Source organism: Taudactylus pleione, unplaced genomic scaffold (genome assembly GCF_031769625.1).
Source record: "Taudactylus pleione unplaced genomic scaffold, aTauple2 ptg000737l, whole genome shotgun sequence".
In the NCBI taxonomy this organism is placed as follows: Eukaryota; Metazoa; Chordata; class Amphibia; order Anura; family Myobatrachidae; genus Taudactylus; species Taudactylus pleione.
The window spans coordinates 740,709-759,136 of NW_028285139.1; the positions used below are offsets into that span (position 1 = coordinate 740,709).

Consider the following 18,428-nt stretch of genomic DNA (forward strand, 5'->3'; position numbering starts at 1 on the left):
TGCAGACCAGGTAATGTGCCACCTGTTGTGATTATACACTGTCTGAACACATGACTAGAAGTTTATTGATGGGCTGTAGTCACATTTGTAGGTCTTACTTGCTTCATTTCACAATTCGTAAAATAGAATCAGAGAGATTTCTTAACCAAGAACTTACCTTCTGATTTCACGCGATGAGGACCCAAAGTAGCCATGGCCTGCACAATAAGAAATACACAAATTACAAGATATTAATTTTGCTGTTCAATAAGCATTAATGAAGCTGTACAAAATGTTTATGTTTGATTACAGTTAGTGGGGTGTTAATAAAAAAATAAAAATAAAATAATATCAGGTCCTTCATGGAAAGGACTACAGACTGACTATTGCAGATTGTCAAAAGATGGAAGAGCCACAAGGACAAAAACATTGGTGGTCATCTATTCAGTGATGGGACAAGTTCCCACTCTTAGATACCCTTGTAGGTTTTACAATAAATTTAAAGAGAGACTTTGCTACATTACAGATGAATTCAAGCATGTGACTAATAGCGCCACTACAGACTCCCTGAGATAATCTCCTCACCTTTCTTATAGTAGTCCAGTCTTCAAGTATATCCAAGTCTTGCAACATGTAAACAATATATGGACGTGTACAAGATAAGGTCATTGATATGAATGTATGTTTTGTTTTTTTCTGCATAGCACCAAAAACATCCATTTAGTTGGTCATAGACTTAGCCAGTACATTGAATACTAAAAATGGAAAATGTCCTAATTACATCACTACAGCCAATGCCAATCTCTACCTTGTGGGACAGTTATATACATTGTCCCCCATGTTTCACAAATTGTTGTCATATTATTGTAGAGGGGAAAAAAAAAAAAAAAAACTGACCTAGCTTTACAAAACATTGAGTCCTAAAGCGATGAAAGCATGTGGGTTAATAAGCAAATAACATGCAGATTACAGTAAAAGGCCCACCACCCACACATCTAAGGAAATTAAGGTACTGTCTCTCATATAAATAAAACCATGTGTCAAAAATAAAACAAATTTCAAAATCAATCTTCAGTGGAGAGAAAAAAAATGTTTTCGTTATATACACGCTTAATATAAACATACGCATTTATTATTAATCGAAATAAAAATATATTTACACATTATAGCGTACCTTCATATTTTTGTTATGGCTTACACATATTAGAACAACTTAAAACAGCCATACGAGTCAGGGAGCCATGGTTAGTCACCAAAAAGGAGAGCTTTAAACTCTTAAAGTGCTCTTTCCGTGGAAACATAATCATGGACAAAAGTACTTAATCTGCTTATGTGGGCAGACTTAATTCACAGTAAGAGAAAGGCAAGTTTTAAAGGCTTTACTAGAAGATAATTAGTTATGAAGGCAGTGAAGGGACATTGTGCAAATGTCCTAGCGAGGTCATTTTCAGCTAGGGACCTACCACCAAGCAGCCATATAAATCAGACTATTAAGTGATTACCTGGCCTAGGAGATTTTAATATAAAAATGTAAAAAACATTTTCTTGAATGCTTAACAAAGGGTTAAAACATACACCACCACCTTGTTGTAACCACTCCTCCACAAACAGCTGAGCTCTGTGAAACCTAGTAATATAGATAATACATGGCCTTTAACAAAGGACTAAACTAGATTGCACCTAAAAAAAAAACAAAGCTATAGACTGGACTAAGAATTTATTGGCAGATTGTATTCTCTCAGATTTTAAAGCTGAACTGCCAAGACTCATGTGAAATTAACTTTGCTTAGTCTATAATGTAATCTATAGTCTTCTTCTCGGAGACCATTAAGGGCATTTGTTTTTGGATTATTCAGTTAACATCTTGTCCATGTAGGTCATATGCTGGGAATCCAAGAGGCAAATAGAATAGGTTTCAACTTGTCAAAAAAAAAAAAAAAAACCACACCACGTTATGTTGTAATTTTTACCACAGGATTTAAAGCAACAATTTTATTTTTATTTGTTTGTTTTTTAATTAAAAAGTATTCACTGTAAAAAGCTAAAGGATAGACATCTCCAGACTGATCAAGCCTGTGTGCATCCAATCACGTGTTGGTTATAATGTAGTACTATGCACCAACTTGCACCTCCTCTAAAGCTGGCCACACATCTAAAGATTATCTGTCCAACCAGCCAACTAGTTAACTGGTTGGAACGAAAATCTGGTAAGGTATGAAAGCAAATGACAATCAGCAATTTGCTCTCAAACGCCAGAAAATGGACAAAAACTGTTGAATGACCATTTTCATCTGTTTTCTGGCATTTAGGAGCAAATTGCTGATTGTCATTTACTCCCATACCTAACCAGATTTTCATTCCAACCAATCAACTAGCTGGCCAGATAATCTTTAGATGTTTGGCCAGCTTTACTGCTATAGCAACACTCCAGCAGAGATATGGAGTACTGACAAGTACTGGGGGCTACTGTAACCCACCCCCCTACAAGTGGTAATGGGCCCAGGAATACACTAGTACTCTGGGTTAACCCCTTGTGTAAATTCCTGCATTAATAATCGCAAAAACCCATTTAACAGTCTAAAACATAGATCATCATCAGTTACACATCTCAGTTCCAGATTATTAAAGTTAATGATGCTAGAAGCTAGAACTGCCACTCAGGTAAGTCAGTCATGAGATCCAGCACATAAGATTCCAGAGCTAGGAGGCAGCAGATCCAGAATTAATAGGATATTCACAATGTATTTGTGACACGTACATGACAGTGGTGACTGGAAAAAAAGACAAAAAAGGAATAAGGTAGATATCTGTACAAACAACTCCTGGTGATCTATAATGCCACCTTTGAGTTCAACAATGAGAAATGGAAGTTGCTCAATTTATAAATTTGCAGCTAGAAAGCGAGGGGTAATCTAAAAAAGGATACACGCCAAGCACACTGCTGTGTACCAGTAATATTCTATTCATACATAAAATGCAGGCGCCTCAGCTACACACATTTGCAAATATATGATAAGCCGCCATTCCTCGCTACTTCCACATGCTGTAAACTTATAAAATGATTAAGCAACTTTCATTTCTGTATCGCGGTCTGTGAAGCATGTATGGAATCAGTAGATGGCACAGAGTACTCGTCCTATTTCCAGTTTGGAGTTAGTGCTCAATTTAAAAACACATGAACTTGTGACCTCATAAGGACTCTCAATGCTTAGAGTTAGGTCCCCCCTATTAGCAAGAACACCTTGATGTTTCAGGTGGCTTATCACAAACTTGGAAATGTGTGTAAAGCTGGGCATCCACTATACAATTTCCTGTCAGATTTAGCTGTCCAATCTGGCTGGTTGGAATGAAAACCTGGTAATGTATGGGAGCAAATGACAGTCAATCATATGGTTTTAAACAATGGGAAAAAAAATATGAGATATGGTAAGAACTTACCCTTGTTATCTCTATTTCTACGAAGTCCATAGGGTTCCACAGGATACCTTGGGGTATAGGTGTGACGTCAGTCGCAGGGCACCAAAGAGTTAAGCTTTCAGCCTCCCAGGATGCACTAGGTCCCCCTCCTATACCCCGCCCCCGGGCCAAGGCACCTCAGTTAGTTACCAAGCCATAGGCCGGAGGAGGAGAAGGAAGAGAGAGAACAAAGATCTGGACACATACAAGAATCACATTCTCACCAGAGGGAGACGGAAAACCGGTGACCAGAGCAAAGCCCATCTGCAGCACAGGTGCGACAGGGCGGGAGTCCTGTGGAACCCTATGGACTTCGTAGAAATAGAGATAACAAGGGTAAGTTCTTACCATATCTCATATTTTCTACTTCAGGGTCCATAGGGTATCCACAGGATACCTTGGGGATGTCCCAAAGCAGTATCCTTTAAGGGTGGGGACGCTCCTGTGCAGAAAGGAGAATCCGCCGCCCGAAGGAAGCATCCTGAGAGGCGAAGGTGTCAAACCTGTAATACCTCACGAAGGTATGGACAGAAGACCACGTAGCAGCCTTGCAGATCTGAACTGCCGAGGCACCACGTCGAGCTGCCCACGAAGGACCCACAGACCTAGTGGAATGAGCCTTCAGAGAAGGAGGGACCGGTAGGCCTTCATGAAGATAAGCTTCAGAAATAGCCATACGGATCCAGGCTGCCAAAGTTTGCTTTGAAGCAGGCCAACCCTTTTTACGGAAGCCAAAGAGGACAAACAAAGCGTCCGACTTCCTAAACGAAGAAGTGCGGTCAACATAAGTCCTTAAGGCCCGCACAACATCCAATGAGGCCTCACCCACGGAAAGACCCGGTGAGTTAAAGGCCGGAACAACTATTTCCTCGTTAATATGAAACTGGGAAATAACTTTGGGAAGAAACTCGGGCCGAGTGCGGAGCACTGCCCTGTTCCCATAAAAAACCAAGAAAGGGGGTCTACAAGAAAGAGCCCCTAACTCAGAAACACGTCTGGCCGAAGCAATGGCCAGAAGGAAAACAGTCTTAGCTGTTAGCCATTTAAGATCCACTGAGCCCAGTGGTTCAAACGGCGGTCCTTGGAGAGCCCTCAGGACCACAGCCAAATCCCAAGGCGCCACAGGTGGAACAAAGGGCGGCTGAATGCGGAGAACACCCTGCATAAAGGTGCGCACATCCGGGATTGTAGCAATCCTACGGTGAAACCAGACAGATAGGACCGAAACCTGTACCTTCAAAGAAGCAAGGCGAAGCCCATGATCTAGTCCCGCTTGCAGGAAGGCGAGAATCCGAGACAGACGAAACTCCCGCGGTGCATAACCTCTCGGTCGACACCACTGGAAGAACGTATGCCACACGCGATGGTATATCCTCGCGGAAGACGGTTTCCGAGCTCGTAACATGGTACGCACCACAGAGCTGGAAAACCCCCGGGACCTCAGCATGGCCGTCTCAACAGCCACGCCGTCAAAGACAGCCGAGTCAGGTCCGGGTGAAGGCAAGGACCCTGAGACAGAAGGTCCGGTCGTAGCGGCAACCGCAGAGGAATGTCCACGGACAGACCCTGAAGGTCTGAGAACCAGTGCCGTCTGGGCCACGCGGGAGCTATCAACAGGAGCGTCCCTCCTTCCTGTTTGAATTTCCGGATTACCCGTGGAAGAAGGGAGACCGGAGGGAACAGGTATGCGAACCGGAACGTCCACCGGACGGACAGAGCATCCACCAGAGACGCCCCTTTGTCTCTTGTGCGAGACCCGTACACCGGCAACTTGTTGTTGTGCCGGGACGCCATGAGGTCGATTTCTGGAAGACCCCACCTGTCCACCAGTAGTTGAAAAACGTCCGGGTGCAGGGACCATTCCCCCGGATGAACGTCCTGGCGACTTAGAAAGTCCGCCTCCCAATTGAGCACTCCCGGGATGAAGACCGCTGATATGGCCGGAAGATTGCGCTCCGCCCAAACCAGGATCCGAGAGACCTCTACGAGAGCCGCCCGACTGCGAGTTCCTCCTTGCCTGTTTATGTAGGCCACGGTGGTAGCGTTGTCCGACTGGACCTGCACCGGGCGACCCTGGAGAAACCGCTGTGCCTGCTGGAGAGCATTGAAGACCGCACGGAGTTCCAAGATATTTATTGGAAGCTCCGCTTCTGTCGGCGTCCACCTGCCCTGGAACAAGTGTGGACCCGAAACTGCTCCCCAGCCCCGAAGACTGGCGTCCGTTGTCAACAGGACCCAATTTGGAACCCAGAACGGACGTCCCTTGTTGAGGTGGGTCGTCTGTAACCACCACGTAAGGGACAGGCGAACCTCCTGGGTGAGCACAATCGTCTGGGACTTCAGAGACTGAGTCAGCCCGTTCCACTTGGACAGGATCAGGTGCTGCAGAGGTCTGGAGTGAAACTGGGCGTATTCCACCATGTCGAACACCGACACCATGGAGCCCAGTAACCTCATCGCCGAGTGTAAGGACACCCGGCGGCTGTGCAGACAACTGCGCACCCTTGACTGTAAAGCAGAGATCTTGTCCTCCGTCACGAAGATCCTTTGCTGTCCCGAGTCCAATAAGGCTCCAAGATGCAGAATCCTCCGAGACGGGATTAGAGTGGACTTCTGCCAGTTGATTAGCCAGCCGTGCCGTTGCAGCAGTGCAATGGTCAGGTCCAAGTGGCGTAACAGGAGCTCTGGAGATCCTGCCACCAATAACAGGTCGTCCAAATACGGCAACATGCGGACTCCCTGCAGCCGCAGAGAAGCCGCCATGACCGCCATCACCTTGGTGAAAACACGTGGTGCTGTTGCCAGGCCAAAAGGTAACGCCCGAAACTGGAAGTGGTCGCTGCTGATTGCAAACCTGAGGAACTGTTGATGGCGCCAAAGAATAGGGACATGCAGGTAAGCGTCCTGTATGTCCAATGACACCAAGTAGTCCCCAGGTTCCAGCGCCAGAATGATGGACCGTAGGGTCTCCATCCGAAACTTCGGGACCCGCAAAGACTTGTTGAGTGCTTTGAGGTTGAGTATCGGACGATATGACCCATTGGGTTTCTGTACCAAAAATAGATTTGAATAGAAACCCTGGCCCCTCTGGGAGAATGGAACCGCCACTATAACTCCAGCCTGGAGCATAGTGTGCAATACCTTCTGCAGCTCCGTAGCCTTGTTCCGGTCTGATGGGAGACCCGTGGTGAAGAAGCGAGCCGGGGGTCTGTGCCGGAAGGAGAGGGCGTATCCGTGGGAAACCACCTCCAGAACCCAAGTGTCTGTCGTAGTGGTCGACCAACACTGGGCGAACTGTAGCAGGCGGCCTCCCACCCTGGGATCCCCCAAAGGGAGGCCCGGACCGTCAGGCCGCAGGCTTGTCATCTGGCTTGGGGGCCGGACGTCTGGTACTCCATGCCTGCTTCCGGGGCTTGACCGATTTCTTAGGGCCAGCCTGTCGAGGAAACGACTGTGGTTTGGGCCTGCCCTGGGCCCTAGATGACCGAAAGGACGATGGTCCCGAACCAGAAGGAGCAGCGGCCGACGGGAGACAGGCAGATTTGGCTGCCGCCAGCGTGGCCACAATCTTATCCAGATCCGGACCGAAGAGAACTTCTCCGGTAAACGGCAACGCTTCCAGACCTTTCTTGGAATCTGCGTCCGCCTTCCAGGATCGCAGCCACAAGGTGCGACGAGCAGCTACCGCTGCTGAAGAAATTCTAGACACCAGAGTACTAATGTCTAGAGCCGCCTCGTTGATGTAGGTGGCCGAATCACGGAGATTGCCAATCAACTCCGCCTGATCGGCCGGACAGTCGGATTCAAAAGAAGCCTCTAATGAATCCGCCCAGCGCTCCATCGCTCTGGCAACCCAGCAAATGGCCATAGCCGGCCGTGCTGCCCCCCCTGCAAGGGAATAAGCGGACTTCAGGCAGATTTCTACCTTGCGGTCCGTAGCATCCTTAAGGGAGGACATGGATGGCATCGGCAATGTGGCACTACGGACAAGACGGGTCACGTGAGAATCCACCTGTGGAGGGGATTCCCACTTAGCAAAATAATTATCCGCGAACGGATAAGCCACCGCCAGGCGTCTCTGCGGCTGGTATCTTTTGCCAGGTTGTTTCCACGCCTCCTCTAAATGGTCCACCAACTGACCCGAAAGAGGAAAGACTGTGGCATCGCCCTTCACATCTTTGAAAAAGGCATACTTAGATTTAGCCGCTGGGGGAACTTCGTCCTCAATCACCAAGGCTGTGCGGACCGCCCGAATAAGTCCAGGAATATATACTTTGGACTTAGCATCAGCGTCCTTAGTATGGAGAGGTTCCTGATCGTAAGGATCTAGAATCTCCCCATCATCAGACGTCCCTTCGTCATCCTCATAAGGAGCGGACAGAGACGCCACCGGCCTTTTATGAGACCGCATCACAGACTCCCCTTGCAACACATCCGACAAGTGCTGTACAGAACTTGTCAGGGAGTTAACCCACGCTGGCTCCTGAGAACCCGGGAGCGGGGAAATAGGGAGACTGTGGGGTACCACCAATTGTCGTGGGAACCCCTGCATGGGTGACGACACCACAGACTGCTGGGACAAACCCATCGGAGTAAACGCGGGCTGCGGAGCTAACTGGCCCACTAAAGCTGTTAACGCCTGAGCGAAACAAGCCCAGGGCGGCTCCTGTACCGGTGCTGTAACCGTAATAGGCCGCGCCATGGACAAACACTGCCGGCAAAGGCCCTCCGCGCTACCCTCCCCCTCCGCTAACGGTACTTTGCACGTGGTACACTGTAGCCGGAGGGGAAAATCACTTTCAGACATGATGGCACCACGTATGTGACCTCTCTCACCAATTAAGTATTAAATAGGCGAGAGACCACCCTGCAGCACCGCACCGCAAGGGCTTTAGCAGAAAGAACAGGGACAGTAATAAAGCTGACAGTTTAGATGAAGAAAAGATTACAGGCAGCAGCGCTAGCACAGTCACATACAATGCAGAAAAATAACAATTCCTGCACTAACAGCGCTGATCACTCAACTACACAGACACAGGGCCTGGTAGGACACAGCGCTGCATACACAGACCTGACCACAGCGGAGGAGAGGTATGCGGGGGGACCCAGACCACGATGCTTCCGTCCAGCGCTTCCAGCAGCGTTCACCATGCGTTCTGGAGAAGATGGCCGCCGAGGAGCAGAGAGGAGGCTGGCCTGGGGGAGGAGCGCTGCCACAGGACCAGTCGGCAGCATGCAGAGAGGGCTGTGTGCAGCGGGGGAGGCGCCGGCTGTGAGACAGGGAAGGCGCGCTCCCCTGGCATGCATTTAACCCCTGGGACGCCGCAGCGCTACCGCTCTGCTGCGGTCCGCTGTCCCAGGGGGTAGTGGAAGCGCAGGTTGGTCGCCTGGCTCCACGCTGCAGCCAGTCCCCAGGGAGCCCCCTGCCTGGGGACTTAGGACCATGTGATCAGCGGGGACCCACCGCGGGACCCCGCTGCTTACCTCTGTCCCCCTTGAATCCGGCCATGGTCCGGAGCATCTGGGGTCACCGCTAGCTGTGACCCCAGACGCCCACCAGCATCCCCGGATCAGTACCGGCGTTCTGGTACCGGCGGGGTGTAGGGAAGACAGCATGGACGTCAGGACTGACTGTCCATGCTGTTCATCCAGATGTGCAGCCACAGCTGCATGAAGAATAAGCTTCAGGGGCTCTTCTAGCCCCCACTCCAACAGGTGCACCCGACTCCGGCCGGGCACCAAACTAAACTGAGGTGCCTTGGCCCGGGGGCGGGGTATAGGAGGGGGACCTAGTGCATCCTGGGAGGCTGAAAGCTTAACTCTTTGGTGCCCTGCGACTGACGTCACACCTATACCCAAAGGTATCCTGTGGATACCCTATGGACCCTGAAGTAGAAAAAGGACATATATATATATTAGTTTGATTTGGTTAAATTTGTGTGTTTTAACCAATTAGTCTGAACGAACATTTTTGGCTATTTTCCAGTGTTTGTGAGCAAATGGCCGATTGTCATTTGCTCCCATACATTACCACGTTTTCATTCCAACCAGCCAGATTGCACAGATAACTGACAGAAAATTGTATAGTGGATGCCCTGCTTAACTGAGACAGTGATGTGCATGGAAATGTAAGAACTCTGGTTGGTAAACGTGCTATGGCCTAAGGGCCTGATACAGAGCCGGACGCTATTTGCGCTCGCTCGTTCAGAAAAAGGGGCCGGATATTTAAATTGAGCGCTCACTCTTTGCGGTCTGTTGACGCCTCTGTCTGAGCAAGCGAACGAAATATGCGCTAGCTATTTTGTAAAGACGCCCCCTGGCCGTTCGCATCATACGTCATCTCCGCTATTTATTAGATTAATCGAGTACATCGAAAGGCGTCTGAAATGCTCGCAGTGCTTGTGGTTGGATTTTCCTACCGCAATCATGCGAACAGTTCAGGCTAAAAGACAACCAAGTGACGTGGCCGAGGACGCGGCTTTGTTAATTATGCACACCCTTAAAACGCCCGTTTTGTCCGTTTGGCACGCCTGCGTTCGGATCTCCACTCCCAGTTTTCAAGCACCTTCCCCTGTTACCACCCACAAACGCCTCATCCGGTCAAATTATCAGGCACTCGCTATTTTGCGATCACGCGATTTCCGACCGCACTGACTGGTTGGCGCATGCGCATTACGACTGATACGCAGATGTGCTTACGAGCGGCTCTGAATCAGGCCCTAAGTTCACAGTACAGCAAAGATCTCACAAAATACAAAAGGATATCAGAGACAACAACAGGCTTCTTCTTTTTATCAGGACTGAACGGGTCCTTGCGTTTCCGCCGAGATTGTAATTCATCATTCCACAGCTCTGAGAATGAAACCAGAAAAGTCAAAACATTAAATAGGAAAGGGTTCAGCTTTAGCATGAAACATGTTAATATTCGATGCACCAAAAACTTAAATGTAGAACAATATACATGAAAGAAACTTATGTTCCCCAGTAAGGCAACGGCAACCTCCTTTAAAAGAAATCTATATAAAAACATATAAACCCCAAACAGATTTTACACGATATATGCCTCTAGAACGGTCGTGAAGGTACTCTGCAATTATTTTTTTTCCCTAATTTTTCATGATGTAGGTGAACAGGATATGAGAGCAGGTTCTTTACTGTAATAAGCAGTAATCTACTGTATATAGTCAAAAAGTCACTGGAATACTATGGGGTATAGTAGGTGCAAGTACAGTAGTTTGGGCACTTTAATCAAACTCTAAAAACTCAAAGTTTGTCCAACCACTATACCACAGTGGCTGCCTGGGAGTTCAGTACTTTCCTAAGGAAGCCTCAAAAGGACAGAAGGGTCAAAAAAAAAAAAAAAAAAAAAAAAAAAAAGGGAGAAAGGAAAGAACCAAAATCCTAACGAGGATAAAAGTCAATTTGGGGACACTAGACGCCCACCCATTACACTTTGAGAGAAAGGTATTTCACCCAAGTACAAAAATCTAAATTTTCTCTGACATCCAATTGGGGGGAGCATTGACTTTGAGCACCAGTCCCAGTAAAATTAGGATCATGTTCACAGGTAACACCCAACACTGAAAGATGTCAAATGGGACCAGCAAGATCATCCACTGGGAAAGAGGCAAGTGTATTTTCTGTAGTCGATGAGCCAATAGTAAAAGGTGCGTACACACGGAACAATATATTTCAACGATATAGATATCGTTTAACGATATATCATTCCGTGTGTCTGCAATGAACAACCAACGACGTGAGCTCCCGCTGGACGATATCGACCATCATCCATGCATGCAGGCCAAACTGGAAAATATCGTTATCTCTCTATAGGGATCCACGATCGTTGATAATTGGTGGTTTTTGGGTGTGTGGATGAATATCGTTCATCCAGCACACCATGATTTTTAAAGGGAGATCGTTTAGAGATATCGTTATTGCTGATGATCATTCCGTGTGTACCCAGCATAAGACTCCAATGTGTCTGCTGAATCCAGAGCCTGTCACTGCAGCAAACCCTGGAAGCTCATCTTAATTATAGTGAATGCCCTCTTCACTAAAGTCAACCCAAAGCAGAAAAATTATGGCACCGACTAACCAATGTTAAGAGACACCAGTGTGATTCCAGAATGGCACACGTAATTACTGACTAACATGTACTTCCCAAACACGTGTGGATGACCTCATGGACACCATCTAGAACAGGGGTAGTTAATCTCGGTCCTCAAGAGCTACCAACAGGTCACCCAGCAGGTGTACAGGTAGTTATTACTCACTGACACATTTGAAAAGATCCACAGGTGGAGCTAATTATTTCACTTGTGATTCTGTGAGGAGACGTGGAAAACATGCACTGTTGGTAGCTCTTGAGGACCAGGGTTGGCTACCCCTGTTCTAGAAATTGATCCCCACAGCTTAGGGATTGTAGGTCCAGCATGGGTGAAAAGAAACTGTCCAGATTCAGGACAAGACAGATGGATTCTCAGAGATAAAACGACTAGGTTGTTGCTCCAGGAAGAGCAGAAAATAATAATCCGGATGAGGATTTCAGGATCTATAAAGCATCATCTACATAGAGGCTCTTTCATCCAAGAGTCAGTGGTTAAAGTGAATCATCAGTCCCAGAGGAGAAAAACAAAAGACTCCCGGTAAATCCTGTGCGGGTGGCTTTCCAGACATGCCTGCTATCTATTTTAAGGCCTAGGAGCTTGACACTAATCTACCCAAGTGTCACAAATCACGGATGAATATTGGATTCTTGCCCATACTTCAGGTTTGGCTAATACCCAGAACAGAGGCACTGAGTCGAACGTGTCTGTGCTATGCACCACGGACCCCCTTAAGGGGGTTTTTGGACTTCCTGCACCCGACATGCAGGTAGCGGACCTCCGACTAGGTTCCCTAGTACGGGTGTTGGCATTAACTGGAGTGTAGCTGGAAGTGCGCCGTGAGGCGTATTGAGTATAGTGGATAAGCCGGGTCAGAAACAGACGGATGGTACAGTACCGGGGAGAACACTGAATCAGGTCCCTGACAATACCCAAACGCAGTACCAAAGGATCAGATGGAATCAGGTAACTGAGAATAGCCGAGGTCAGGAACAGCTATCAGGATACACAGGTGTCAGAACGCTGGAGACAGGTGAGCCTATACTCTAAAGGAGAAGGACACTTCTTTGCCATAGTGGAACTTCAAATTTTAAGTAAAAGCCGGTGTCTGGTGCGTTGTGACTAAGCCTGTGATCCATGTTGCTCATAACCATGAGGAGTAACAAACTGTACTCTGGGATTTTAATCATCTCCTAACCAGTGGGATAAAATGAGGGAAACCTTTGGCACTTAGGCCCGTGGGGGAAGAGCAAAACTGTAGTCAGGTGAATAACTGTTGTTGAGCAGGGCCAAAGAAACAACACCCTGGAGAAAACCAGGAACTCTTGGAGCCAAATTGACTGTCCACCATCCAGGGCACAAGGCAAAGCATACTGTGAACACTAACGGTGAATCAGAGTCCTTTTTAGTCCAGATCACATATTCCAGATACCCAGAGGCCTCATGATTGTGGTTAGGCAAAGAAAGCACATCATAACACACTACCTAGAAAAATCTTCCGCTAGTGCTTGACAACCTAACTCCAGAAAATCTTTTTAACTCCGGATAAAGCGAAGGGTTTCAAGGGCAGACTTAAGCTTCCTATTTGTGTCTCTTAGGACTATAGCATGCAGAATGGAACAGTAGTGGTCTAAGATAGTAAAGCTACAGGAGCCTCCACCCTAGGCTCCCACCAAACTAGGCCCTGTATGCCCTGCCAGTTTTTCTGTGAGGAACTGCTAATACTGTGGCAGGGCATACTAGGATGTGTGGTTCCACAGCAGGGTAACCACAGGTTGCCTACCTCTGTAATAAGCCCTCAAAGATCATTTTAAAAAGGGCAAGAGAAACAGCTTAGGAAGCTAAAAAGTTGTAAACTCTGGGCCTGACACACAAAATACTGACATTTGTTTTACCTGAATAGACACAAAAATTGTGTTACCTGATGTAATATCGATACTATGACGATCTTCTTCCAGTCTGCGAATTTTCTCTTCTAGTTCACTTTGAACAGTGTCGTAGAGTAACAACTTCTCACTCTGAAACAAAAGAAGAAATTGAGAAGATTCTCACATCCCTACTCTTTGCTGTTGGGGTACCATTCTTCTTCTCACTAGGCTAGAGTCAGTCTGTGGCTTGCAATTTGCTTAACCTAAGATGCACAAATTAGCTTCAAAATAGGAAACACAGGGAAACCATTGACAGTTTAAGCACCCTTACAATGCTTTGGCAAATGCTTATATATGTTGTAAGGGAGGTGACACTACAGAAATATTTTTGGCTTGTGATGTTGAACGTCTGGTTCCCAAAGAGAAAAATACCGCCTGCCGCTGGTTTACATAATAACGATTTTGCTGGTGACCTACCTATAAGATTGAATTAGATAGTTCTGAAGTCTTTAATCCAAGCATGTTATTCACTGCACACAAATTCATAATTCAAATTACTACTGAGGCTAAAATGAGCACAAGATGGTGAGTAATTAAAAAAAATGTCCCACTACTAAGTACAACAGAACTTCAAACAACCTGTCCCTATGATCCTGTAATTCTATACATATGACATACAAAGCATATGTACATAATGCCCATAATAGGTCATGCAGACATATTACCTCACAGTGTTGGCGGGCAGCTTGAATTTCACAGTCATGCTTGTTCTTTACAGACTCCAAGCACAGCTCTCGATATATACCTTTAAAACATTTTTTAGAATAAAAAAAAAAACAAAACAAAAAAAAAAAAAACACAGGTACATTCAATATAATAAACTGTATATGGTTCAGCAGAAGGAGACAACTGCCAGTATTAGCTTTGTGTAGTGACTAAAGGGGGGTATCCACTAGACGATAAAGGTGCACGATTGAACGATAATGATAAAATCATTCGATAATCGTTCGCTAATCGTTCAAACATTGTTTGAACATCGTTTGCAAATCGTGCAGTAATTGTTTCTAACGATGTACGATGCGCGCTCCCGCTGGTCGTTTGATCGTCTCCTCCATCGACTGAACATGCAGGTCAATTTCACTTGATTGCTTACAAATCGTTTACACATCGTTTACACATCGTTCACGCTGAACGATCAAACGATGAACTACTCTCTGCCCACTATAGCTGAAAGCTCTCAATCACAGATTAAAACAACATAGTTTATTGTTAGATCTTTTGCAAATCGTTTGCAAATCCTTTGCAAATCTTTTGCAAATCGTTTGCAAATCGTTTGCAAATCGTTTGCAAATTGTTCAGAGTGGAAGATCATATTTCAAGGAAAACTTCAAGGGAAAATCGTTAAGAGGTTGGACAGGGATAAAATCGTCTAGTGGATGCCCCCCATATTTCAAGGGAAACTTCAAGGGAAAATCGTTAAGAGGTTGGACAGGGATAAAATCGTCTAGTGGATGCCCCCCATAAGACTACAAATCAACTTGTGCCACTAAAGCCTATAGACAAAAAATACTAGAAAATATAGTGAAGTACTTGAGCAGATTGCCTAAACAGTCAATTAAAATAAAATTCAGTATGCACATGCAACAAAAATATATTTTAAAAAGGTTTAAAACATATATTAAAAAAAAAAAAAAAAAAAAAAACATGTGTTCTAACATAAATGGGATGATGAGTCGTTGATGTCAAATAGTAGCAGGGACCATACACCACAGTGTCAGTTTTACCACTTTAGATGAAGTAATAATATAAAATGTAAGGCCTTATATAAACTGGCCTTTAAAAAAATTAAAATAAATAAATAAATGCAGGGCCAGACTGTCCATCTTGCAAATGCCAGATGGGCCGGTCCGGTCTTAAAACCCAGCCGAGCAGCTCCACCTCCCATCACTCTGCTTGGCCGGGAGACTAAAAGACGGGGGCGTATCGCGAGGTCACACCCCTGTGAGACTTAACCATGCCTATTTTGTGACAAGGCCACACCCCTTTTGAGAGCACACACGCTCCTATGGTGCGCACGCAGGGGGAACTTCCAGGGCTGATCTGGAGCCCCAGTCCGGTATGTATGAAGTCTTAAAATCTATAAAATACATTACTTTGTAAAAGGAAAAAGTGTTACAATATAATTTAGTTTAGATAGATCAAAATATATGCAGCCACAGGGCATTATAGCAATAACAAATAATCCTATCCGCAGACTTGGCGTGATCGCAGTGTGCTGTACCTGCCACTTTCGTCCGTATCTGCATGTTCTCTTGTAACGTTGCCAGTGGTTCTAAATACTCGGGAGCTTTCCCAGCAATCACTTCCTGCAATTTGGCATCCACTTGACTCAACCGTTCTTTGTAAAGTCTGTAAAAGAAGAAAAGAACTTATGGGGGGCATCCACTAGACGATTTTATACCTGTCCAACCTCTTAACGATTTTCCCTTGAAGTTTCCCTTGAAATATGATCTTCCACTCTGCAAATCTTTTGCAAATTGATCAAACGATTTGCAAAAGATCTAACAATAAACTATGTTGTTTTAATCTGTGATTGAGAGCTTTCAGCTATAGTGGTTCATCGTTTGATCGTTCAGCGTAAACGATTTGTAAGCAATCAAGTGAAATTGACCTGCATGTTCAGTCGATGGAGGAGACGATCAAACGACCAGCGGGAGCGCGCATGTACATAGTTAGAAACAATTACTGCACGATTTGCAAATGATGTTTGAACGATTATCGAACGATTTTATCATTATCGTTCAACTTTATCATCTAGTGGATACCCCCCTTTAGGGAGTTCATTCAGAGGCGGCCGTACGGTCTACGACCACCTCGATGTTTGTCCAGTGCGCATGCGCATAAGGGAGCCAGCTCCTTCGTGCGCATGCGTGAGACCCGCTACGACCGACAGCGCCGGTCGTAGCGGGTCTCTTTCCAAAGGGGGAGAGCTGTCGATGTTGATTGACAGCTCGCCCCGTTTGGAAGGCGGGCCGGGGGGGTGGCCCCACTGACATCACTAGTGATGTCAGTGGAGAGCTTCCGGCTCTGACAGAGCCAGAAGCTCTCCGGGGCTTACGACAAGTGAGACCCTACCCTAGGGTCTCGTCGTAAGCCCCGATGGTCGTTAGAGCTGTGGGTGTAAACCCACAGCCTAACGACCGAAACAGAGACGGCCGGTCAGGATGCAAGCGGCCGCCCAGTTTCTGAGCGACCGCTTGCATCCTCCGACCGCCTCCGAATGAGGGCCTTCGTTCTGAAATGTAACCTTTCTTTTCATTTGTTTCTCATGCAGCTTAGTAAATTAAAATTTTGCAGTCTAATTTATAACATGAAACTAACATACTGTAGGGCCCGATTCCGAGCCACATGTTCAAGTAGTTGAGCACTTATTTGCTACTGCGCGTACGCAACTACCCCTAAAACCTCCTACAGCGCATGCGTTACACAGAGTGAATGCACAAAGGCGCTGTTACGGTGGAGACGGATGGTATAAAACGCCTTGCAAAAGTGATGGGTGCTCTTGGACGGTGGCTTTGCGCCAGCACTAGGATGGTGCGCCTTATGGTCATATCGCGGATGTGCCAGTTCCTTATGGTCATATTGCGGACGTGTCAGTGAAAGTGGTATAGTACATAGACGCTGAACCACTCACATAGGAGGCCGTACAAGCATGGAGAAACTGCACCCGTCATAGGGCTTGTGCAAGCTTCTACGGAGCGGCTAAAGAAGCACCAATCGGTATCTACGGACACTTCGTCAAAATTACCTGTTTAACTGGCAAGTCTGTGGTGTTCCCCAGAGTCGGTTTACAATGTATAAACAAACAAAAAAAAAAGAAGACTTTGTGGGGGCACACATGTAGGTTTAGAGACTTGGCTAATACAGTCTACCTTAAAACGTAACTTTTAATATTCAGCGAGCAAAAATTAACAAAAACATTTTTTTTTTAAATTGGAATGTGAAAAACCATGCAAAATATTGTCAATAACTTATGATAACGTGCATAATATGGTTTTTATGTATTTTATTTATGTTTGTTATATTTTTCACTTTGAACGTATTATGCAGTAATTGGAGCACTGATATTATCTTACAATTATACAGCAATATTTCCATGTTCCCAGCCTATTAGAATATAACATCTCCTATTATCAGTGATAAATGTTCTTGTTACCAACTATTTTATAGATCTTTTTGATACTAGCAAAGTATAGGCTGTTAATTAGAAGGAACAAAAGTGTTCATTCCTTTCCATATACAGCAGATTTTGCAGCCTTCTAATTGGAGAATGTGTTTGTCCGTCTTATCCAGATATGTTATTCATTGGCTGGATAGGCCATGGATTTTCATAGGCTTAAACACATGCCAAATCAATTCGATGCTTTGTGATTGTCCAATTGTAGGTACAAGGATAGCGATACATAGACGAGACCACTAAACTGGGACTGAACAAGCCGCTATCAGCGAAACCGTGCATCAGACGTTTCCGGGTCACGTGATGCGCACACGTGACCCTGGCTCTCCGACCTCACGCAGCATGTACTCGCTACATTGATCGCTACAAAGTAACTTTACTTTCGAATTCGTATCGCTGGATCAGATAAGTGGGGCATACCCCCTGACCGCCTAGCTCATGAGGGCAGATTGCCACGAATCCTTACAGCTGTATACACTCCCTTTCTATCATTTCATTACACTGCCGGCCCCCTGCCATCTCATTCCCAGTCTAAAAAAGCCTAGAGCTTCACTGGAAACAGTAGAAGCAGTTTTTGCAAAAGGAAAATCTATTTGATTCTCCCACACATCTCTCATGTTTTAACAGTATTGCTTACTTATGTGAATTGCTGATCTAACAAGCATTGAGTGGTCTAGAATTATAGTAAGAACCGAGAGTGTGAGAATATATTTTGAGTGCGGTCCATTATTTATATACATCTTCAGTGCATGCAGGCAGGATATATGTATTTTACCAGAC

General features: G+C 45.9%; 1 protein-coding gene across 1 annotated transcript in view; it reads right to left on the reverse strand.

Annotated features, from left to right (window-relative positions):
- Positions 1-18,428, reverse strand: part of BRMS1L (BRMS1 like transcriptional repressor) — a 44,573-nt gene that overhangs the window by 10,262 nt on the left and 15,883 nt on the right. Inside the window, exons 3-8 of the mRNA XM_088457069.1 lie at positions 15,693-15,820; positions 14,137-14,216; positions 13,465-13,561; positions 10,201-10,287; positions 565-629; positions 158-197 (exon numbers count right to left, since the gene is read on the reverse strand). Coding sequence (XP_088313195.1) covers positions 158-197; positions 565-629; positions 10,201-10,287; positions 13,465-13,561; positions 14,137-14,216; positions 15,693-15,820 — 497 coding nt within the window. The remainder of the gene's footprint in view (positions 1-157; positions 198-564; positions 630-10,200; positions 10,288-13,464; positions 13,562-14,136; positions 14,217-15,692; positions 15,821-18,428) is intronic.